This window comes from Cyclopterus lumpus, chromosome 9, assembly GCF_009769545.1.
Source record: "Cyclopterus lumpus isolate fCycLum1 chromosome 9, fCycLum1.pri, whole genome shotgun sequence".
Lineage (NCBI taxonomy): Eukaryota > Metazoa > Chordata > Actinopteri > Perciformes > Cyclopteridae > Cyclopterus > Cyclopterus lumpus.
This window is the reverse complement of record NC_046974.1, coordinates 25,497,100-25,520,775: the sequence shown is the minus strand read 5'-3', so window position 1 is coordinate 25,520,775 and position 23,676 is coordinate 25,497,100. Positions and strand designations below refer to the sequence as shown.

Below are 23,676 nucleotides of genomic sequence, written 5' to 3'. Positions count from 1 at the left end.
AAGGGATGAATTTGGTTTCCTGCAGTACAAGAACTCCACGTGAGTAGATCTGCAATCACTAATCAGTCTCATAACTTGTCTTTTTAGCGCAGTAGTTTGTCTTGAAGGATTTGTTTGTTTGTTTGTTACATTTTTTTCTGTGCAAACGCTAACATCAGACGAAGACAATGGCCGACTCATTCATTTGAATGGAGCCAGTCCGTCAGCCCGGCTGTGGGGGGCCAACACAAAACCATGGAGGGTCTTGTGCAAAAAGTTTGAACCAGGTTCCCAGCAAAGCGCGAACATGACCAATCAAATACATACAAGTGCACATTGTGGCAGAAGAGGGCACAATGAGAAGAAGAGGGAAGAGCGACAAGTCACACCTGAAATTAATTTTCATCCATTTGATTACATTATTTGCCACAATGTAGACAACCGGATGAAAAAATGCCATTTCTGTTTGTGTTATGTTCATTTGAGAAATGTTACGATCTTCTCATTGCACAACACACATCTGATGATCTGCTCTGATTTACATAGAGTCACATGCTTCATGTAAATCAGGATGTATTTGCGGTCCCTGATCATACAAGCCGAGCTGCTGAGGCAACAAAGAACATCGAACCATCTCCCGACGTAAGAGCTGGTCAACCTTTCCATGTGTCGAACACACAAGGAAGTCAGCTTTAAAACACACAGAGTTTTTTATCGGAGAGAATGTGTTGAAAGTGCTGCTTCTCCGGGTTGATGCACATTTGTGGCTGTACTCATTTAAATTTGCCTTCTGATATGTCCATTGGACCAAAACTCACTGACGTTTTGTATGTGTATCTAAGGAAAAATATCTATTTTATTTTTGTACAAGTAATAATAATAATAATAATACATTTATTTATATAGCACCTTTAAAAACAGGGTTTACAAAGTGCTCTACATAGAAGCAAGGTAAAAACATAACATCAATACAAGTAAACATTTCAGAAAATACATGAGGCAAAGGAGACAATGCCATATAGGCAATGAACACAATAGAGGAATAGAAAATTACAAATACAAAATAAAGCAGAACAGACAAACTCAAATAGGGGAAACAAGAGACTGTCGGCCAGCCAACAAGAGACCTTCGGCCAGCCAGCAAGAGACCGTCGGCCAGCCAGCAAGAGACTGTCGGCCAGCCAGCAAGAGACCGTCGGCCAGCCAGCAAGAGACTGTCGGCTAGCCAGCAAGAGACCGTCGGCCAGCCAGCAAGAGACTGTCGGCCAGCCAGCAAGAGACTGTCGGCCAGCCAGCAAGAGACCGTCGGCCAGCCAGCAAGAGACTGTCGGCCAGCCAGCAAGAGACCGTCGGCCAGCCAGCAAGAGACTGTCGGCCAGCCAGCAAGAGACCGTCGGCCAGCCAGCAAGAGACCGTCGGCCAGCCAGCAAGAGACTGTCGGCCAGCCAGCAAGAGACCGTCGGCCAGCCAGCAAGAGACCGTCGGCTAGCCAGCCAACGCCAGTTAACCAGATCGCAGCGGTGGAGAGCAGGAGCCAACGGCAATCAGAAAATAAAAACTAATCCAAGATTTGCAGAATAATTAAGTCAGAAGAATGGCTACACTGTTAAATAAAATTTAAAAAAATTTAAATGAATGTTAAATTGTAAAAACAATTTAAAAAGTGATACACTTAGTATCACAATGTGTTTGTTATCATTGATACAGTCATCTGGTGGGATGTTCAGGACAGCAGGCATAGACCTGCAACTTCCCATGAGCCATTGAGACATGACCACATTCTTGCTGCAGTGGAAGTCAGTTTCTATTTGAAAAGGAATCCCCGACAGGTCCACATGTTATTCACCAGCAGCACAGGCTGAAGACAGAAGATAGGTCCTCTCCTGCAGGTGCAGGACGGACATGCTAGCTGGTCGTTGCCTGTAATCTCTGCGATGTGTTCAAGTGCAACCTTTTGGCCAAGGCACAAAGGCGACCTGAGGCCTTTGTCAGCACTAGTCCTTTGATGTTAAACCAGCAGGAGGTTGAACAGCAGTGTTTCCCCTCTGGCCACACCCAGCCAGAGGCCATCGGCTGCTGTTTGTTGAACCTGTAACCAAAGCTAGAAGTTATATTACAGGAGTCCGCCAGATTGAAGTGTTGAGTTACTCTTTACATTAAGTGCCTGCTGTTATTTTAACTATTTAGTAGTATGAACTAAACTAATGGATGTATCTTACTTACAGATATTGTGTGTGTATCTAAAGTCTCGGTGCCTTAGAGCTCCATTGTTGTCAGAAACCTATTAAAAACACATCAAGGAGCCACATTGTGATACAAGCTGAGTGTCTCTGGCTCTGAGCAGTGTGAAGACAGGACCGTGTCCCCTTGCATGCAGATAGTGACTCTGCTGCTGCACAAAGGGAGAAACGGGATTTGAGAAGTGAACTGGTGATGCTGAACATATGAAAAGTACAAGGGATGTTTCCGGAAACAAAGGTTTAATGAAAACAGTCTGCTGGACTGCTATTTCCGAAGAAGAGAAGGCTGCAAGTAGGGAAAGCCACACAACTATTCATCCTAGGTGCCAAGAACAAAGAAAACATGTGAGTTTTAAAGTTCAAACGTTTGAGGATGTGTTTTATTTCCTGTCCAAAACCCAGCAGGGGTCCATTTTCCAAACAGGTAACCCCGAAGCTGAGTACCAAAAACCAACCTGACAACCAACCGACATCAATTTCTCATTTGATCCTTAATCAAAGAGGCTCAGAACTGCTGCAGGGCAGAGCCAGTGAATGCTTGCTACACCAAGGAAATAATGACAAAACAATCAATCAATAAATCGATACAAGGCGGTGAACGTGCAGATTGCAGAGTTAGAAGCCCTGCATCGCATCGCATGTTGACCTCTCCAAAATCTTGTATATTTTACACACAGCTAGCCTATCATGGAAAGTTAAAGTCATTATTTATATCTTTGAAGAAGGCAACTGGATTTAACTTTTCTACAGTACAAACAGGCAACTCTTAAATGCCACTGAATAGTTTTCCGATTGAACTGAATGTACTCGATGTTGCTTTTACCCAAAGCATTCTACGATATTTGATAAAATCGGACTGATATTTTGCTAAAAGGACTTTAAGCTGTTAAGGTTGACAGTTCGATCCCTGCCCGATGTGTCCTGGTGCCAGACACTTGCCCCGTGGCTGACCAAGGTACCTTGCATGGTGGCTCCTGCCATCAGTGGATGAATGTAGCGTGACGCGGTTTTCAATGGTCGAAAGACCATTTACAAGTCCATTTACCAAATGAGAAATCAAAATAGCGTGTTCATGGGTGAACTTTGGAGGTGCTTGGAGGCTGTTACCCTTGAATAGAGCTAAGTCTAGCTGGTTCCCCTGATGCAAAGGACTAGTTTTAGTCCTGTCAGTGTGGTCCTAGGAGGGATTCTGGGAAGCTTGATGAAAGTACTATCTTTCTTCCCATCTTTCTTCCTGCCTGTCCTCTCTACGGATTTTTCCATCCCTCACTCACTTTTTTGCTCTCTCCTTATCTCCTTTACTTGACTCTCACCATATCCCCAATAATTAAACATCTTGACATCAATCAAACATGCACAATACAAAAATTCTCTAGTCATTGCTTGCTAATGCCAATTATTTATAAATGTACTGTCGCTTGAAAAAAAGACTGACACGGTTCCTTCAGTGCTGTTTTACAACTGATTAAATGTCTAAATCTCTCTCTGTTAGTGTGACCCAGCTGCTGGAGCGGATCAGTGAAGTGGTTGAACAGAACCGCCTCTTCGCGTCTGAGCGGCCTGGTATGGGCCAAGAGCTTGAGACCCTGCAGCAGCACCTGGAGAGTCTCAGTTCAACCCGTTTACCTCTGGACTACAACTTCAACACCAGTCAAGGTCTGACATATGGCCAGGCTTTAACTAATATCAACAGTATGTGTGTATACGTGTGAGTATACACACATACTGTCTAGGGCGACCGGGGCTCACTGGTAGAGCAGGGTCGTCCTTCAATTAGAGGCTCCGCTAGTTCATGTTGATGTGTCGGGCAAGACAAGTCACCTCCATATGCTGGCAGGCTGTTCCTGCTATTTGTGAACGTTGTATTAATGTTAGTTAATCCTGATGGGCAGGTGGCACCCTGGATGGTAGCTCCTCCCATCAGTCTATAAATGTTAGATAGTCCTGATGGGCAGGTGGCACCCTGGATGGTAGCTCCTCCCATCAGTCTATAAATGTTAGATAGTCCTGATGGAAGAATTGGAAATATATCTCTTTGCTCCAGTTCTGATCCTCCATTTAACCCTTAACCAAACCCTAGTACAAAACAGATCATCTGACCCTTTATCTGGCCCAACATCTATTTGTTAATCAACAAATACATTGCTTTTATAAACATTCAACCAATTAAGTCTGATTATTCTGAATGTGAGCCACATCAAAGGATAGGTTCACTTTTTTAAAAGCCTGTCCCTAACAATACTCACATGCCCATATGTACACAGATATTAATATTGGTTGTTGTTATTGTTCTTCTTCTGCATGCTGGTCATGCAGGCAACTGAGTAGTCAACACATCTAACTGTAATAGCTGCAGCTTATATGAGACACTTCATTTGAATATACAGTATTTATCTGTATTGTATTTACTATTTAACTACTGCTTTTACCATTTTACTATAGAAACCTGCACTCCACACATCTCAGCTATGGGGGCTCAGGGACTACTCAGCCCTACTTATGTACTGTATAAATGTTTGTTTATATATATCCATCCATTGTCAGCCGCTTATCCAGGGTCTGGTCGCGGTGGCAGCAGACCCAGCAGGCCGACCCAGGCTTCCCTCTCACCCGCAACATTGTCTAGCAAGATCCCGAGGCGTTCCCCAGGCTAACTGGGAAATATAATCCCTCCACCTGGTGGGAGCAATCCACCGGTTTCTGGCAGAGCCTCAGATTTGGAGGTGTTGACTCTCATCCCCGCCACTTAACGCTCGGCTGCAAAACGCCCCAGTGAATGCTGGAGTACACGGTCCGAGGAGGCCAACAGGACCACATCATCTGCAAACAGCAGAGAGGCGATCCCGAGACCCCCGAACTCTCCACTCCCCGGCTGCGCCTAGATATCCTGTCCATGAAAGTCACAAACAGGACCAGTGATAAAGGGCAGCCCTGGCTGAGGCCAAGACCCACCGGGAACACATCTGACTTATTACCGAGAATACAAATACAGATCTTACTCCAGGCGTACAAAGACTGGATGGCCAGTTGCAACGGGTCCAACACCCCATACTCCCGCAGCACCCCCCGCAAAACCCCGCGAGGGACTCGGTAGACAGCCTTCTCCAAGTCTACAAAGCACATGTAGACTGGTTGGGCAAACTCCTAGGACCCCTCCAGTAGTCTTGCGAGGGTAAAGAGCTGGTCCACTGTTCCATGACCGGCACAAAATCCGCACTGCTCTTCTTCAATCTGAAGTTCGACAAACAATCGGAGCCTCCTTTCCAGCACCCTGGCATAAGCTTTCCCCGGGAGGCTGAGTAGTGAGATGCCCCGATCGTTCGAGCACACTCTCCGGTCCCCCTTTATGAAGATGGGAACCACCACCCCAGTCTGCCAGTCCATGGGCACTGTTCCCGACCCCATGCGACATTGAAGAGGCTTCCCTCACCCCCGGTGACCACCACAGGGTTCTCGGGTTGCCGCGGCGGCAGGCACCGATGACCTTGTGCGGACGCCCGGCGACCATACGCTCGCCGGCGAGCTCCCTTCCTAGGTCTGGCTCCGGGAGGGTGCCCCGGTTTCCCTGGTCCAGGCGAGGTGGCTTCATTCCGTGGACCTATTCATCAGGGTTTTTTAAACCGCTCTTAGTCTGGACTCTCCCCCGAGACCTCCACCTAGGATGGATATATATATATATACAAACATTTCTGCAGGACATACGTATGGACATACGTATGTACTGCATTATGTACTTATGTACTATAAAAACTGTGAACCTATGCTTTTATGTTATGTCCTTACTATTCCTGTATCATAGCAAACATTGGCAGAAATAAGAAAGTGACCATAAATCTTTAATGTATCAAAGATGATTACCAAGAATCTAACTCAAAATTAGCCTTTATAGTATTTGATATGCAATCAGAAATACTACTCCAGAAAGAATCTTAGAACAAAGTAGTTTCCTACCAATAGTCAGCCTGCCACTTAATCCTTGCATTGCATTCCTCAGGGTCACTTGTTGTGTGTACTGTACATAGGAGGATATTTTGATGCATAGGTGTAAGTATCTTTGGAAGCTGATGAAATACCTTATTTTTAATAAATAAAGTATGCACTTACTAAAAGAAAGCTGCATTTGAAATGATCTGCTGTGTATGTCTTTGGATGCAGGCTTCACACTGGCCAGTGTGTTGAAGAACCAGTCGGTTTTCCAGCAGTTCCTGGTCAAGAACCTTTCCCTGTCCAACTCCACAACCAGCCTGCTGCTCAACACTCCAGTCAGCCTCAGAGAGGTGAGTCACTGTTACTATACAATGTTTATAAAGACACCCAGAGAGCACATGGTGGGAGACACAAGCAGAGAGTGTGGGGGGGGGGGCCTCCTTGTCTGTCTTCCTTAATTCCTTGCCTGGCTTCCTTCCTTTCCTTCCTTCCTTCCTTCTTTGCCTCCTTGCCTGGCTTCCTTCATTCCTCCCTTCCTTCATTCCTTTCCTTCCTTCCTTTCCTTGCCTGGCTTCCTTCCCTTCCTTCCTTCCTTTACTTCCTTCCTGCCTGCCTGCCTTCCTTCCTTCCATCCATCCTTCCTTGCCTGCTTTCCTTCCTTCCTTCCTTCCTGTGTGTGTATCAGTGGACACAGAGATATAATGGAGCTCTATGGGGCAGAGAGGTGGACTTGCTCCCTCGTTAAGGCTTCTCTAGACAAATGTGTGAAACTGTTGGATTCCATTGTTACACGCGTACAACAAGCACAAGATTCCCTACCACTGTACTATAAATAATGCATAAAGAGTGAGAATTGTGGCCGTGGTGACGAAATACAAATCTTTTTTTCGCAAGAACTTGACGCAGCTCTTCACTCTGGCGATGACATCACAGCTATAGTCTACCCCACACACACACATTGAAAACCCTGAAAAGATCTGAAAAACGCATAAAACTAAAACGGGGACAGTTTAAAAAGTATAAAAGCTATCAAAAAAAGCTGAATTATAAATTTATAGCTAACGATTTTGTCAACATTTTAGAGGTGAAATGTTGTCTTTAGCTGAAAGTATGCTGACCTTGTAAGCTTTTAAAGTTGAAAAGGTTTAAGCGGAATTTAAGTTGTACTCCATAGGATCCCATTAATTTTTTATTTCATAAAAAAATTAAGCATTTAAAAATGTTAAAAGATTTTCTCCAAAGTTGAAATATTTTTGTTTGCGTCATTCGCGCCGCCCGGTTATTCGCAACCATTCGCGTCTGTGCAGGAAAAATTTGCAGCGCTTTTGGCGTGAACGCAGCATAAGGCTGTTGATAAGTCCTGACCTGCAGCCTGCGCTAGTGTATACAGGGCATGCACAACAACAGCAATATACACACATTATAGCAGAGCTCAAGCACCTACCATGAGCTTTACATTGGTATTGTCTGCAGTAAGATCACGTATACACAGCGATAAACAATAGCATTAGTTATTGCTTTGGCACATTCAGAATCTGCCGTAGGAGGCTGCCTGATTCCTGTGTGGAGAGAGACTCGCCATCCAGTCGTGACACATTTGCAACACATTCAGTGACACATTGGGGTGATGCAGTCGTAAATGAAATGTTTGAAATGTATCCACAGATATACTGTCATGCAACTATTAATGAAGAGTTAACAAGGATTCATAAACATTAAATATATGAATGTTCTTCCTCTTCTTTTTTGAACAATGCAAGTCAGTGAGGTTGAATTATCAGAAAATGTGTGATGTAAAGAATAAAAATGTATTTTAAGTATACACCATGATAATCTTATTTTTATTTACACTTCACTATGAGTATTGAGGGTGCAGGCTTGTGGCAAAAAGTGAAGCTTTGTACTGAAAAACTAATATTTTCCTGGGACATAATCACAATAAATGTCCTTGTGTCACCATAATGTTATTGTTTTACACTGAGCTTTCAGCTCCGGCGTTCTAAAATATGTTGGTAATTGTATTTAGTGAAGGCACACCTGCATTTAATCACACAACATATGTATTGATATTTTTCTTCATGTTTCACTTTCACTCTACATTCTGACATGTCATCACACAGAAAATACTGTTTTATTTTGATAATGGCATTAATGCCAGAGACAGAATCAAGACGAATGAGTGATTCTTAGTGATTCATCAAGAAAAGCTAGCATTCTGGCTAGCATTCCTATGTTATACTGTCACTATATATATATATATATATATATATATGTGTGTGTGTGTGTGCATGTGTGTGTGTGTGTGGTGTGTGTGTGTGTGTTGTTGGCGTCGTTCAGAATTGTCTGCATGGGAAGAGCCTTTGGAAGAATTCAACCAACAACTTCTCTCGTTCTGGTAGATTTATTTATCTGATCACAAGCGAAGTAAAGCGCTGATATTGCAACGCCAGGGGAGTCACAACAACTCTGCCCTAGAACCGGAAAACCCGGCCTTTACATACACAGATTTCATCACAGGTTCGTATGCATCATCATAACTTCTAATTGGTGCTGAACTATCGAGGAGGGGGATAATTCCATCTCCTCCTCTCTCTCCACAGAACTGAGGCCAGTCCACATCTTGGTTAGACTATTCGATGACATATGGGTGTGTTGCGATAAGGCGCTATCTATTCTCGAGAAGCAGACATTCCCAGACACAAATTTCATCTTCTATTTGTTATTCTGAACTGGAGTAGCCTGACAAAAGCATAACATTATGACAATGTATAAGAATTTATATTATCAATCCCCCTTTTTACATAATTTATTATGTAACTAAACAATAATATAAAGCTACCAGAATGGGCTATATCAGTTCATAACTACCGGTATGTGTGTGTTATTTTTTTTAACAGAGTGGAGATCTCTAACAGCCTAAAAACATCAGTTCATAACTATGTGTGTGTGACTTATTTAACAGTGTGTGTGTGTCCTGTAGGTGTACAGTCTTATCTTTGGTACATCTCTCAGAGATGGAGGAGGAGCCCAAAGTTGGATTCAGGGGGCAAAAGACACCAGACAAAAAGCAGGAGACAACGTTGGTCACCTGGAGGTAAGTTCATGAACCTAGACTCACACTTCTACCCACACAAGACACAAAGTGCCACATGTCAGAACACCAAGCTCCAGCTCATGTTTGTGTTGACGACTACTAGCTGGCTTAACTGCAGTTAGTTGCACCACAAATCGTTAATTTCAGTACACTCGATAATAAAATGATCGACGCAGGCAAGGCAAGGCAATTCAAAGTGCTTTACAGCTACATAAAATTACAAAAAGGCAAATAAAATCATTCCATAAAAACATTAAAATAATCATGAATGAATTATATTAAAAGCGAAGAGTGCAGATAAAATACTTTCAGTTGTCAAATAGAACTGTTTTCAGCCTGGATTTAAACATTGTCAGAGTTGAGGTACAGTGAGGTGAGGTCATCTCAGTGCTGACATGCCATACACATCAGCCCACATTGTGGGAGGAACAAGGCACAACGGGCCAGGTAAAGTTAACAGCCAGTGCTAGTGCTAACTAGCTAGCTTGGTTAGCAAGGTGAATATCCTCATTTTAGCTTAAAATTAAACAAAAAAAGGACAGCCGAATCCATTCAGTCTTTTATTACAAGCCAACGGATGTTGAATAACTCGTGGTAGAGACTCGAGGTAGCAATGCCGTGGTAGCAACTCTGTGCTAGTGAAGCAACTTGTCAATCACAAGTTAGCCCCGCCCTAAAGCCCTTAGTTCTGTTGCTTTTTTGCAGTTTTGTTTGTTTGTTTTTGTTTTTTACTTCTTCTAAAAAGTTGTCAGGGAATGTAATATACAGAAGGAGACGATGAGGTCAACTCGTTAAACAGTCAAATACACAGGTGCAGTCATATAACATGGGGATTCAGACAACATTTAAATATTAAGACATCATGATGACTGTGATCTGTTTCCTGAACGCAAATCAATTTTTTGCAGTAAATTTAATTAATTTCTGTCATTAAGTCAAAGGAAGACTCAACATGTTTCATGTGTGAAAGTCACTTTACTAACTGGAAACAGTTGTATAATGTCTTCTGTGGCTCTGCAATGAAACATTGAGTGTGTAGGTTAATATACTGAAAAAAAAAAGAAATAATCTGAAGTCTGAGCTCTAATTACTGAATGTGTTTACCATTTGATCATACAATAATTTTACGCAGGCATCAGAGTGACAGGACCGATGCTGACATCATTAAATCATCTGATTCTGTCTTCCACAGGAGTTCCTTCTGACTGGAGCCATGCTAGAGGTCCTCACCTGTGGTGAGGGCAGGGCCACTGAGCTCAGTAAGATCCTGCTGGTGCCTGAGAAGCAGCGGCCAGTGCTGCAGGCCTATCGCAGCACAGTGTGCAGCGGAGGGGAAGGTCAAAGGTCAGAACGCTTCAGGCTGATGAGCCTCGAGTTGCGACAGCAGGTCAACACACAGATTGTCAGTGAGAAGGTACAACATTTACGACAGAAAAATAATTGTTATTGAACAAAATAATGAGAAAGTAGTTGTTCTGTCACCCTCATGCATGAGCCCTGATAACTCATCTCCCAATGAACATGTTGAAGGTGAGAGCTATTAGAGCACAACAAGGATATATTAGATCTGGTAAGTGGGAAAATACTGGAGGGCAGTTAGCTAGTCATCCTACTGGCCAGCGCTGATAAGAGATCTTTTCTTTCTACATCTAGCATGAATTAGCTCCTGAATTGGTCGATTCTTTGGAGTACTCTTCCTTGGGGATGAAGACTTTGTCACTCAGATGGAATGGTACCACAGCAGTTCAAGCATCTTGAAGCACTACTTGTAGAGCTTGTATGGTACTCCATTGGTGCCATGGTGCTGATGAGGTCCTTGCTTTCTTCACTTGGGGGGCATGATGTTGATGATGTCGTTAGTGTAGGACGAGGCACATAACTTGGTGTTCCTAATGGGACTTTCCTTGGATCACTGTATTGGTAAATAGTAAATGGACTTGTACTTGTATAGCGCCTTTCTAGTCTCTCGTGATAGTCGGCTTCTCACTCTCCTCCAGCAGCTGTCTGGCATGGTTGAAAAGGTCCTTGATGAATTTTTGTCTCTTTCATTTTCTTTTGGAAGTAGTTGTGTGCCCCTGATTTGGGATAGTGTGAGATGCATAGTAGAAAGGCATGTGCATTTAATGAAAATTAAAATAACTTGTGCCCACGCTCTTTTGTGACTTGCAAGACCAATGTTTGCGTTACAGCAACAAGTAATCTTTGATGAAAGCCGGAGACATGAAGCAACAGACAGCTGAAACTTGTTGCTCTGTGTTCGTGATGCAAAAGGTTGAGCTGGTATATACTTTTTCTAGCTCCCCAATGATTCTGTTTTACCCTTTTCTGTTCCATAATACTAGTGCTATTGAACGCAGCATCATAGTAAACTAGTACTTTTGTAATTGTATTTTAAATTATGATCATTCAAATTCCAAAAGGTAACTTTTTTTGTTCTACTAAGCACAAGGAAAGTGAACTCATTCATTTACATAACTAACAACAGCAAGTTTGGATCACATTATTATTTGTTTACTAGCTCTTTTCCTCCACCTTTTTTCCTCTCTTCCTCCACCCTCAACTCACCAGCTTCACTTGGAAAAGCCCAGCTCTTTGGTTCCACTCTCTCAGTCCGACCTTGGGGCCTTATTGAAGGACCTGGCTGATGTCGAGAGACTTCTCAAGGATGTAGACCTGCTCTCTGGCCTGGCCCGACTGCTGCCTAAAGGAGCCTGCACTGGTCGAACTCCAGCCTCCCCCGCAAACATGACCTGGCCCCTTAACGCCACCACCTGGGGCCCCAACACAACGGACATCCCTAGAGAGGAGGAGGTGGAAGGAGCAGAGGGAGGTGGAGGAGCAGGAGGAAGGAAAGTGAAGGAGGAAGCAGAGAACCCTCACTCTCAGTTTTCAGCATTTGTACAACTGTGGGCCGGACTACAGCCGATTCTGTGTGGGCACAACAGGTGGGTGAGGCATGACAAAAAAATGATAGTGATGTCTGTGTTCTCATGTTGTTGTGGAGAATATGAAAGGAAGGACAGAGAAATATCTTAACAATTTAAGTGATTTCTTTTTATTTCAACTTTGGGGCATATTTCTGTCGTTGTGATCACCATTTCTATGTAAAAGAATAAAATGGTACCCACAAAGTTGGTAGTTGAGACATACAGTATAACGAAAAATTAAGTCAAATGATCCACCACCTACATTAATCAATATTTTTATATGAACAATGGGTCAAAGGCAGGGCCTTTCTGAACATCTCTGAACTGCTGAGTTGGAAGTTTCCTTTTAAAGACATCAACCCTTTCCTCTGACCCCCGATCTTGAGGCAGACTGCTCCAACCTAAAGCTGCTTTTGTATTGCTCTTTGGAATAGCTAAAAGACTCGGGCCAGGGGACCTGAGGGGTTTGTCCTTGTTCACACATTCAAGTAAAGAATTGTAAAAACCAATAGGAAAACTGACAGGAAACCAAGACAAGGACTTTAAAATAGGTGTAATGTGGCCTCTCCCTCTGGTCCTAGTCATCACTCATCAATCACTGAAACAATCAGATTTCTACCCTTTTGGCTTGGGCTGAATCCTAAAACTGTATATGTTGTGTCCAGTTTCTCTCTCTGAGAACTAATAAATACAACATCAGCATTATCTTGGTTGCTTGTAATATATGTTGTAACATCCCCGCACTAATACCTATAGACTACATCTATAGAACAACAATTGGTCCGGTTTTTAAAGAGACAATATGTGAAATGTGTGGTTTTAAGCACCAAAAAGGCCAAAATACATTTGTTGTTTGTCTGACTGCTTGTGTTTCTGGTCCATCAAACTGGTTGCCACATATTAGCATTTGCCTTGGTAATCACAACGGATTAAAATGATTGCTTAAACTCCAAAAAATAGGAGCCACGTTGTAATAAACCAGAATTATTCTCTTACTAGACTTTTGTGTTTGCACAGCATTGATGTGTCAGTCTTTAACAAAGCTTCATGCTCACTTTCTTTTGTCTGTGAATCATATATGCATTTGATATTAGATTAAACAGGAATGGAGAAACTAATGAGATTAATTTCTTATCAGATAATGAGGTCTTTGCAACATAAACTGAGGATGAAATTCCTTCGTTCTGTGACTTGTCAGGAAAGTTAATGGCCTTTGACATGTGGCTCTTGTTGTAGGATTATTGAGCCAGAGGCTTTGAAACAGGGGAATATGAGTTCTCTGGGATTCACCAGCAAAGAACAGAGGAATCTGGGCTTACTGGTTCACTTGATGACGACAAATCCCAAGATCCTCTACTCACCCATTGGTTCCCAGATGGATAAAGTGATTCAGAAGGCAAGTAGACAACACTGTCTTTGGTGTAGGAGTATGAGCAGAGCGGTTCATCATCACAGACAAAGCTGTGCTCAATGCTCCAATTCTCGAGTTAAGGGAAACAAGCTATAAATGGACCTGTACTTGTACTCTAGTCTTCCAACCACTCAAAGCTCTTTAACACTACACTACATCATTCACCCGTTCAATTCTACCATGCAAGGAGCCACCTGCCCATCAGGACTAACTAACATTCATACACTGATGGGAGGAGCTACCATGCAAGGAGCCACCTGTCCATCAGGACTAACTAACATTCATACACTGATGGGAGGAGCTACCATGGAAGGTGCCACCTGTCCATCAGGACTAACTAACATTCATACACTGATGGGAGGAGCTACCATGGAAGGTGCCACCTGTCCATCAGGACTAACTAACATTCATACACTGATGGGAGGAGCTACCATGCAAGGTACCACCTGCCCATCAGGACTAACTAACATTCATACACTGATGGGAGGAGCTACCATGCAAGGTGCCACCTGACCATCAGGACTAACTAACATTCATACACTGATGGGAGGAGCTACCATGCAAGGTGCCACCTGACCATCAGGACTAACTAACATTCATACACTGATGGGAGGAGCTACCATGCAAGGTGCCACCTGTCCATCAGGACTATCTAACATTCATACACTGATGGGAGGAGCTACCATGCAAGGTGCCACCTGCCCATCAGGACTAACTAACATTCATACACTGATGGGAGGAGCTACCATGCAAGGAGCCTCTTGTCCATCAGGACTAACTAACATTCAAACAACATTCACACACCGTGGGCACGGCTGTGGGAGACATTTGAGGTTAATCTTATCCTCTGATTGAAGGACGACCCTGCTCCACCACTGAGCCATAGCCGCCACAATTAACACCCACACAATAGTTTATTTTGAGCCTGTCCCACATACACTGTCCGGCTGCCCCAAATACTTACTAGAACATCAAATGTGCATTTGAGGAACAGTGTTAAAAACTACAGTTTGAACAAATGGGCTCAGAGCCACAGTAAGATTTGGAAGTCAGAAAGTATGAAGAGATAGACAAACACATAGTTGGTTTTGTGCTTTGAGATTTGACAACAACAATAAAGATATAGAATAACAGCAGCTTTGTCCTTTAAAGTTTGTTCTGTTTTGCTAATATATACATGGTTTACTCTTGATAACGCTGCATGTGCAGTTTCATTGACACTGACAGATGCTGCATCCCAGAATAAATGATGTGAGAAAATGGTGTACAATTAGAGAATGGTTTCATCATTTAAATTTCATGCAGAAAACATTAATCATGCACTGTCTAACATGTTGGATTCACATGAAGCCGTCCAAATTAATCTGTCTCTTTAACATGTTGCTGCTGGCCTCTCTTCGCCTTAACAACAACACAAATGTCCACTGACTATCTGTGGGTGAGCACAGACTGACTATTGGCATCAGCTCTGTAAATCTCTTATCTGAGCAACTGGGCTATAGATGGTTGAGATAGCAGTGCGGTGTGGGAGGGAGAGAGATGGAGGGAGGGGGTGGAAAAGGAAGGAGTGGAAATCCTATGGACAAATATTTGTTAACTTTTTACACTTAGGCAAATGAGACATTTGCATTCGTCGGCAACGTGACGCACTACACCCACGTGTGGCTCAACATCTCCGCACAGCTCAGGACTTTTCTGGAGGAGGGCCGGCTGCACAACCACCTGGTGTGGCTTCAGCAGGTAGACTCAGTTCATCTTTTCACATTGTGAATGATAAAGTGTCATGACGTTAAGAAATTCAATTTAAGTGAATCTATTAACAGAACTTGGACTTGATGTAGTGGTGTAGTCTCTATTCATCCTCCACCTCCTCTCCCTACAGCTGTCATCAGAGCTTCAGCAGCACCCCGAGTTGTTAAATGGCACAGACAGTGTGCTGATACAGGGTCTGATGGAAGGTAACTACAGTCTTCCAAACATCTCCACCCTGCTGGAGCAGCTGGACACTATCGACAATGCTGCCTGCGGCTGGACGCGCTTCATGTCTAAGGTTGGTAGAATAGTGCAAACCAGGACATACCCCACATGCATGAGTCAGCTGTGACACCTGAACACCAGCTGCTGCTGCTGAGAGTTCATGAACACTAGTATACGAGCAACAGAGCAGAGACTGAGACTGAGTTCGGACACTTAAGTATTCGTAGAGACCACAGCCATTACATCCCCATTAATATCTGATGTCTTACTCAGAGATCCAGTTTAGAGACAGGAAAGAGCAAACCTGGTTTACATTTTGGTGGAATCTATTTCTGCTTCTGTCTTTGCTCCGTGCTTCCAGGTCAGTGTGGATGTCTTCAAGGGCTTTCCTGACGAGGACAGCATTGTCAACTACACCCTAAACCAGGCCTACCAGGACAACGTGTCTGTGTTTGCCAGTGAGTCATCCCTCTGGGTCAGGTTGCGATCACCACGTGGTGCAGCACGAGGGGCGGCGTGATAGGCCCCGCATTTTGTGGTGTAACGGTGATCCAGAGTGTAGGGCACACTATAAGGCTCTTTATCTTCATGTTTTCTCCACTAGAAGGGCACCCTAGAGGACACTTTAATATCATGTTTTCTCCACTAGAAGAGCAACCTAGAGGGCACTTTATCGTCATTTTTTTTCCACTAGAAGAGCACTTTAATATCATGTTTTCTCCACTAGAAGGGCACCCTATAGGGCACTATATCATTATGTTTTCTCCACTAGAAGGGCACCCTATAGGGCACTATATCATTATGTTTTCTCCACTAGAAGGGCACCCTATAGGGCACTATATAATTATGTTTTCTCCACTAGAAGGGCACCCTAGAGGGCACTATATCATTATGTTTTCTCCACTAGAAGGGCACCCTAGAGGCCACTATATCATTATGTTTTCTCCACTAGAAGGGCACCCTAGAGGCCACTATATCATTATGTTTTCTCCACTAGAAGGGCACCCTATAGGGCACTATATCATTATGTTTTCTCCACTAGAAGGGCACCCTATAGGCCACTATATCATTATGTTTTCTCCACTAGAAGGGCACCCTAGAGGGCACTATATCATTATGTTTTCTCCACTAGAAGGGCACCGTACAAGGCACTTAAATAGAAGAAAATGTCTGTTTCATATGTTAGCAAAGAACCATGCAGTATATTTGGAAGAACAGAATTTAAAGAACAGGCTGCTTTACAACGCAGTTGACATCTCAACCACACTGCAGCATGAAACAAGTATAAACACTTATAATTCACTGTGTATTATAGAGTCAGGGTTATAAAGAGAGAACACACCAAACAGGCCTGAATTAAAGTCAAAGTCAAAAGTTTGACCTGATATGTGTTCCTTTCGTTTTAGGTGTGATTGTCCAGACGAACAAAGATGGCTCCCTGCCGCCCCATGTTCTGTACAAAATTAGACAAAACTCCAGCTTCACAGAGAAGACCAATGAGATCAGACGGGCCTACTGGCGTCCCGGGCCCAACACCGGGGGGAAATTCTACTTCCTCTACGGTTTTGTTTGGATCCAAGGTCAGTGCTAAATAATTATTTATTATACAGGCTTATCCAACCATATGGATTTGATACAAAATTGAAATGGTTATAATATTGATTTGTTGCGCTCTCACTTTGTTTGGAATCTGAAATAAATCTGGACTCATTATTTCAGTACAATCTTTACGATATATAAATATGGACACAGGTCCATAGGGGAGCCAGACTGTGAACGTAATTTATTCTGATAAAGTGCTTACCACTGTGCACTTTGAATCAGCCTCTGTGAATATGTGAGAAAGTGCTTCTGCTGCAGAAGCACTTTCTCACATATTTATTTTAGGAGGAGAGAGTTGGGTAGCTGCTCATCCGACACAGAAAGTTGAGCCACAATGAAATATCCAAACTAACAGGACACAATCTCAAGAGTTGGTCTAGAGACAGACAAAGCCTTGTGTGCGTGTGAGATTATGAAACTTGAACTCTATTTCAGGCTTCCAATACATACAGGTCTTCTTTCGGCTGTTCCTGTCAGTCGTTGCCATGGAGGTTTTCAGGGTCACACTCAAGGATAGTTTGACATATAGGAGCGTACCGTGTGGTTAAAGGATGACATGTTCAACCCTCTAAAAAAAATCAAATGAACAGGGGTAAGACATGTGGCTGGAAAGGAGAAACAGAAAGACCGACTGGGACAGGTGTTGACCTTTTTACCAGATGGAAGGGCCATGCTAAATTGCTCAAAGACCCCTTCAAATGTATCAAGGTGCACTATTGATTCTTGGCCACTTTAGGGCAGCAAAAAAAGCTGTAAAAGCAAACACCTGACGTATTATCACACTTTGGATTTCAAATATCAGTATCAATGTTCAATTCAATTGAATTCAGTTTATTTTGTATAGGCCAAAATCACAAATTACAAATTCTCCTCTGAGGGCTTTACAATCTGTACACATACGACATCCCTGACCTTTGACCTCACATCGGATCAGGAAAAACTCCCAAAAAAACAGGAAAAAAAACTTTCACTGGGAAGAAAGTGAAGAAACCTTCAGGAGAGCAACAGAGGAGGATCCCTCTCCCCGGATGGACAGATGAATAGATGTCATGTGTACAGAATGAACAGCATTACAGAGTTACATAAACACATTACATGAATATGACAGAAATTATGAATGATGAGTAGTAGGCATGGACCACGATCCAGATGCATGGACCACGTTGATGTGGTGAAAGTGTTAGCAAACAGTTGCCTTTCTATACGTCCCGCAGACATTGAGGAGCATCATCGTTCATTAGGAGCGATGGCCGTGTCCAAGTCCAATAATGAAACATATCTGTCGTTAGTTGCTGAAGGCTTCACTGTGTTTACCTGCTAGTCTCCAACTGTTTGCCGTTTTGTGGAGATTGTGGGCCTGAAAAGCAACAGCAAAAAGATCTAGAAGAAGCAAAGGGGGGGGGAAACGCAGAGTTGGCAATAATTCTCTGAATTTGTCAATATGAGCTACAGCTTTCAAATTACACATATTTTAAAAAGGTAATTCAAAAAAGGGGAAACAGCTTCTATAGACCAACTTAAATATACGTCACTGACTAGACCTTTGTGTAAAGGGAAGAACAATTGAAATGGGGAACTGCCACATCACAAGACAGGGCAACTATTTTAACAAATAAAAACATCCACAATTCTGTAAACTGGGCTGAGAAGAGTTTACACAAGAGAGACAGAAAACAAGACAGGGTCTTTAGGAAAGAATGCAACAAAAAACACACAACTCTCTCTCTCTGACTTTATTCCTCTCATCCTCTTGCAGATATGATAGAGAGAGCCATCATCAACACGTTTGTGGGCCACGATGTGGTGGAGCCTGGGAACTACGTCCAGATGTTCCCCTACCCCTGTTACACCAGAGACGAGTAACATCTTCTTTTCCTTGTGGTTCTGTTTAGGTCATAATGTTGAGCAGTGACAAGTAATCATTAGACACAGATTGTCATCAAAATGTAATGTGCAATTTGAAACTTTGCATTGCATTTCAAAATGTGTATTTAAATTGTTTGCTTCATATCTGATAAATATCTTGTAGACATGTATTACACATTTGTACTTTTTAGAAATCCGTGAGATCCCAAGCATTTGAAATGCAGTATGGTCTAAAAACGTGTGTATTTGTTAATGATACCCTGACCGCATGTGTTGTTGTTATTTGTTTCAGTTTTCTGTTCGTGATTGAGCACATGATGCCTCTGTGCATGGTGATCTCCTGGGTTTACTCAGTAGCCATGATGATTCAGCACATCGTGGCGGAGAAGGAGCACCGGCTCAAAGAGGTTAGACTGGGATACGATGTCTGTCATCAGTCTCAAATCCTCAGCATCATATTTAGAGTTTTGTTTCACAGTGGTTCCTCCCTGACCATAGCTTGTGTATGATATCTATGACTATTAATATAATTATTTCCAAAGAACAATTCTCATTGTCAACAAATCCCATGTACAGACCCAACGAGGGATATACTACTATGACTACTACTACTACTACTACGATATTCATTATATTATAATATACATTAAATGTACATGGAGCAAGGAGGAGGGAAGTTAGAATAAATAAATGATACTTATACCAATTGAAGGACACATAAATATGAGATCAATTAATAACCAAAATAAATAACTAAGTAAAATCTTTAAATGGCTGCTATCATGTATAAGCGTGTGTGTGTGTGTGTGTGTGCGTGCGTGCGTGGGTGTGTCGGGGGGGAGGGGCAGCAGGCACCTATTTCTCGTACCTGGCTAACATAGTTAGCTGGATAATTTTCATGATAAGATTACATAAATCAGGCGTTTCGCGTTCCACGAAGCAAGTTTGTCAAAATCACCATAGCAACACATCCAAAAATGTTAACTTGCTTCAGCGCAGGCTCATTCAATCTAGCTGGATAAGTTGGCCACGCCACCTGAAGAAAATGTCAGCTCCCTTCTTTATTGATGAAGGAGCGATATTAGTTAGATTAACGTTTTATAGGGAGAGAGTTCTTGTGACGTGATGATGACTTCCTATACTAGCGCTAACGATTCTGCCCACAAGGAATCATTTATTATTGATTATGACCATCTGGAGCCATACATTGAACACCACACACCGCAGCCGGGCATACAGGGGGAAGCTGGCGTGTTCCTTTATGTACGTGAATACATAAGGACTGCCGCAGTCCTTTAATCACATTATTTTAGTTTGTGTATCAAAGCTCAGACATAACACTGAAAAGTAAAAACACCCTTACCAACACTGAATGACACAAACCCACAGTGGACCAGTTGTAAATGGGGTTGGAGGGCAATGTCGTCACAAATTCAGACATGTAACCATCATGTCACTCTCTCAGGTGATGAAGATGATGGGTCTGAACAACGCTGTCCACTGGGTGGCTTGGTTCATCACGGGCTTTGTCCAGCTGTCCATTTCCGTCACTGCTCTGACGGCCATCTTGAAGTATGGCAAGGTGTTGCTCCACAGCGACCCCTTCATCATCTGGCTCTTCCTCACCATCTACGCTGTGGCCACCATCATGTTCTGGTGAGATCTCCTTGTTCCACTAAACTCGCTATGACCCCTCAATCCTGGAAAGTTCAGTTTCCAGAGCTCTCAACAGTTGCCTGATGGTAGAATTCAGACACGTTTACTCTGTTTGGCCGATCAGACAGAGACGCATTGCTGCAGGCTTGATAACATCTTTGCAAATCTCATCGGTCAACAAACGGGAAGTGCGTCACAAGAGAGGAGCTCATGCCAGGCGTTTGAACCGTTGGAGAACAATGGCTGGCGACACCTTTCTAGATCTGTCTGATCGGGCTGATGGAAACAGTGTCACCACGGTCTAAATGCTCCAACACAAACACACACACACACACACACACACACACAGCCTGTGCAGCTGGATCGCTTAACATAGAAGCGCTTCTGTTCCGTCAGAAACACTTGAGACAGGCAATTGATAAACGCGGCTGAAATGCTTTGTTGTATATAAGCCATTTCAGTAAGCCACCGTGCAGGAAATTAATATTAAAATGAATATTAAATAAAACTAATTGGGATTTAAGCAGGGTAAGTACATATAAACCAGCAATTGGCTTTGCAATTCATTTTTTCCGCAACCATTACTATTGATTGGACAATACATTTCTTATCACAGTTTTATCCAGTTTGATATGAATGTATATAAATGCAGGAAATAGTATTAAAATGTTCACTGCCTTGACCTCTCTGTTCCAATCTTGTGACTATGAATTATTAGACTGACTCCCACCATGTGTGTATGTAATATCATGGAACTGCTTTGTGATGAAGAAGCTTATGTAACCTTCCTTTGTTTTCCAGTTTTTTGGTGTCGGTAATCTACTCTAAAGCCAAGCTGGCTTCAGCCTGTGGAGGAATCATCTACTTCCTCAGCTACGTGCCCTACATGTATGTGGCTATTAGGGAGGAAGTAGCCCATGATAAGATCACTGCCTTTGAGAAGTGCATCGCTGTAAGGCCCTTTCTCCCTTTTCATTTGAATCTAACTACATTTGGGGTCTGTTTGTAAAACATGCTACTTGTGTTGTCACTGTCAGGTATTACTTACATAATCCAGATGATACTTGTTTCACCACTCCCCTCCAGTCTCTGATGTCCACCACAGCATTCGGCCTGGGCTCCAAGTATTTTGCGCTGTATGAGGTAGCAGGTGTTGGCATCCAGTGGAGGACCATCAGCCAGTCACCAGTCGAAGGCGATGACTTCAACCTGGGTCTGTCCATGATGATGCTCATCATTGATGCCGCTGTATATGGTGTGCTCACTTGGTACATAGAGGCTGTGCATCCAGGTATGAAATAATTTCCCTGTGAATCCTCACCGTCCTGGTCTCAATGTTAAACATATCTTTACATTACATTAAAATATCAAATGTATTTTCCCCTCTCTTACAGGAATGTATGGGCTTCCCCGTCCATGGTACTTCCCCTTGCAGAGGTCCTATTGGTCAGGCAGTGGGCGTGTCGAGACCTGGGATTGGCCATGGTGTGGAGGCGGGGCTGCCAGGCTCAGTGTGATGGAGGAGGATCAAGCTTGTGCTATGGACCAGCGGAGATCTGGTGAGGACAAATGATTATTTGGTACTGACGAGTAAAGCTTGAGGGTGGGATTCTCATGTTCTCAAGATTCACTTGTGATGTGATCGACACTATGCAGAAATATGCTTATTGGTGACCCACAGCTTCATCTGTCAATGTCAGGTCTGGCAATAGAACAGGTCCAGATGAATGGGTGTAGTGTTGGATGAACAGTTGTCGTGGTCTGAGCACATTGACATCATTGTGACTAAAATGGGGAGGGGCATAGCAATGACCAGAAAGTACTCCACTAATTTAACATCCTCTATTATTTGTCAGGTGTTACAGTCTGTGTGGTCTTTTGTCATCTGCGATACTGTCCAGTCAACACTGTCATTTAAAAACACTTAAAGACCTCAGACCACAAACTGATGTTGTTAGACCTTAGTGCTGCGTTCGACACCATTGATCATGACATCCTATTACTGAGACTGGATCAGTCGATTGGCATTTCAGGTACCAGACTAAGTTGGTTTAAATCCTATTTATCAGATCGATCTCAATTTGTATTTGTAAACGATGAAGCCTCGATGTCCACCAACGTTAATCACGGAGTTCCACAAGGTTCTGTGCTTGGACCAATTTTATTTACCTTATATATGCTTCCTTTGGCCAATATTATCAGGAAACACTCCATAAACTTTCATTGTTATGCAGATGATAATTATATCTATTGATCAAGCCAGAAGAAACCAACCAGCTCGCTAAACTTCAAGAATGTCTTAAAGACATAAAAACATGGATGACCTGCAACTTCCTGATGTTAAACTCAGACAAAACTAAGAAAAGAGATCACATGACTCCTGTATTAGCTGCTCTGCACTGGCTCCCTGTAAAATCAAGAATCACATTTAACATTCTTCTCCTCACCTACAAAGCCTTGATTGGTGATGCACCATTACATTACATGTCATTTAGCTGACGCTTTTATCCAAAGCGACTTACAATAAGTGCATTAAACCATGAGTCCAAACGCAGAACAACAAGATATCAACAAGACCATCATATCTTAAGGAGCTTGTAGTACCATATTGCCCCACTAGAGAGCTGCGCTCACTAAATACGGGGTTACTTGTGGTTCCCAGAGTCCTAAAAAGTAGGATGGGAGCCAGAGCCTTCAGTTATCAAGCTCCTCTTTTATGGAACCAGCTTCCACTTTCAGTCCGGGAGGCAGACACAGTCACCTCATTTAAGAATAGACTTAAGACTTTCCTCTTTAATAGTGCTTATAGTTAGGGCTGAATCAGGTTTGCCCTGGTCCAGCCCCTTGATATGCTGCTACAGGCTTATAGGCTGCTGGGGGACGTTTTAGGATACACTGAGCACCCATCTCTTATTTTCTCTCTCTTCTTATGGACGAATTTTCGTCTCTTCATTGCACCTTATTAACTCTACTTCTTTCCCGGAGTCTTTATGCCTT

At 42.9% G+C, this 23,676-nt stretch overlaps 1 protein-coding gene across 1 annotated transcript in view; it reads left to right on the top strand.

Moving 5' to 3' along the window:
• The window catches only part of abca2 (ATP-binding cassette, sub-family A (ABC1), member 2), a 71,375-nt gene that overhangs the window by 17,865 nt on the left and 29,834 nt on the right, over nucleotides 1-23,676 (top strand). The window contains exons 3-19 of the mRNA XM_034541928.1: nucleotides 1-39; nucleotides 3,712-3,875; nucleotides 6,375-6,496; nucleotides 9,127-9,240; nucleotides 10,433-10,654; nucleotides 11,809-12,185; nucleotides 13,404-13,563; nucleotides 15,190-15,318; nucleotides 15,461-15,628; nucleotides 15,917-16,013; nucleotides 16,962-17,135; nucleotides 18,914-19,016; nucleotides 19,316-19,430; nucleotides 20,489-20,679; nucleotides 21,481-21,631; nucleotides 21,766-21,970; nucleotides 22,074-22,238. The exon at nucleotides 1-39 is cut by the window's left edge and continues 73 nt beyond it. Of these exons, the coding sequence (XP_034397819.1) occupies nucleotides 1-39; nucleotides 3,712-3,875; nucleotides 6,375-6,496; nucleotides 9,127-9,240; nucleotides 10,433-10,654; nucleotides 11,809-12,185; nucleotides 13,404-13,563; nucleotides 15,190-15,318; nucleotides 15,461-15,628; nucleotides 15,917-16,013; nucleotides 16,962-17,135; nucleotides 18,914-19,016; nucleotides 19,316-19,430; nucleotides 20,489-20,679; nucleotides 21,481-21,631; nucleotides 21,766-21,970; nucleotides 22,074-22,238 (2,696 nt within the window). The remainder of the gene's footprint in view (nucleotides 40-3,711; nucleotides 3,876-6,374; nucleotides 6,497-9,126; nucleotides 9,241-10,432; nucleotides 10,655-11,808; nucleotides 12,186-13,403; nucleotides 13,564-15,189; nucleotides 15,319-15,460; nucleotides 15,629-15,916; nucleotides 16,014-16,961; nucleotides 17,136-18,913; nucleotides 19,017-19,315; nucleotides 19,431-20,488; nucleotides 20,680-21,480; nucleotides 21,632-21,765; nucleotides 21,971-22,073; nucleotides 22,239-23,676) is intronic.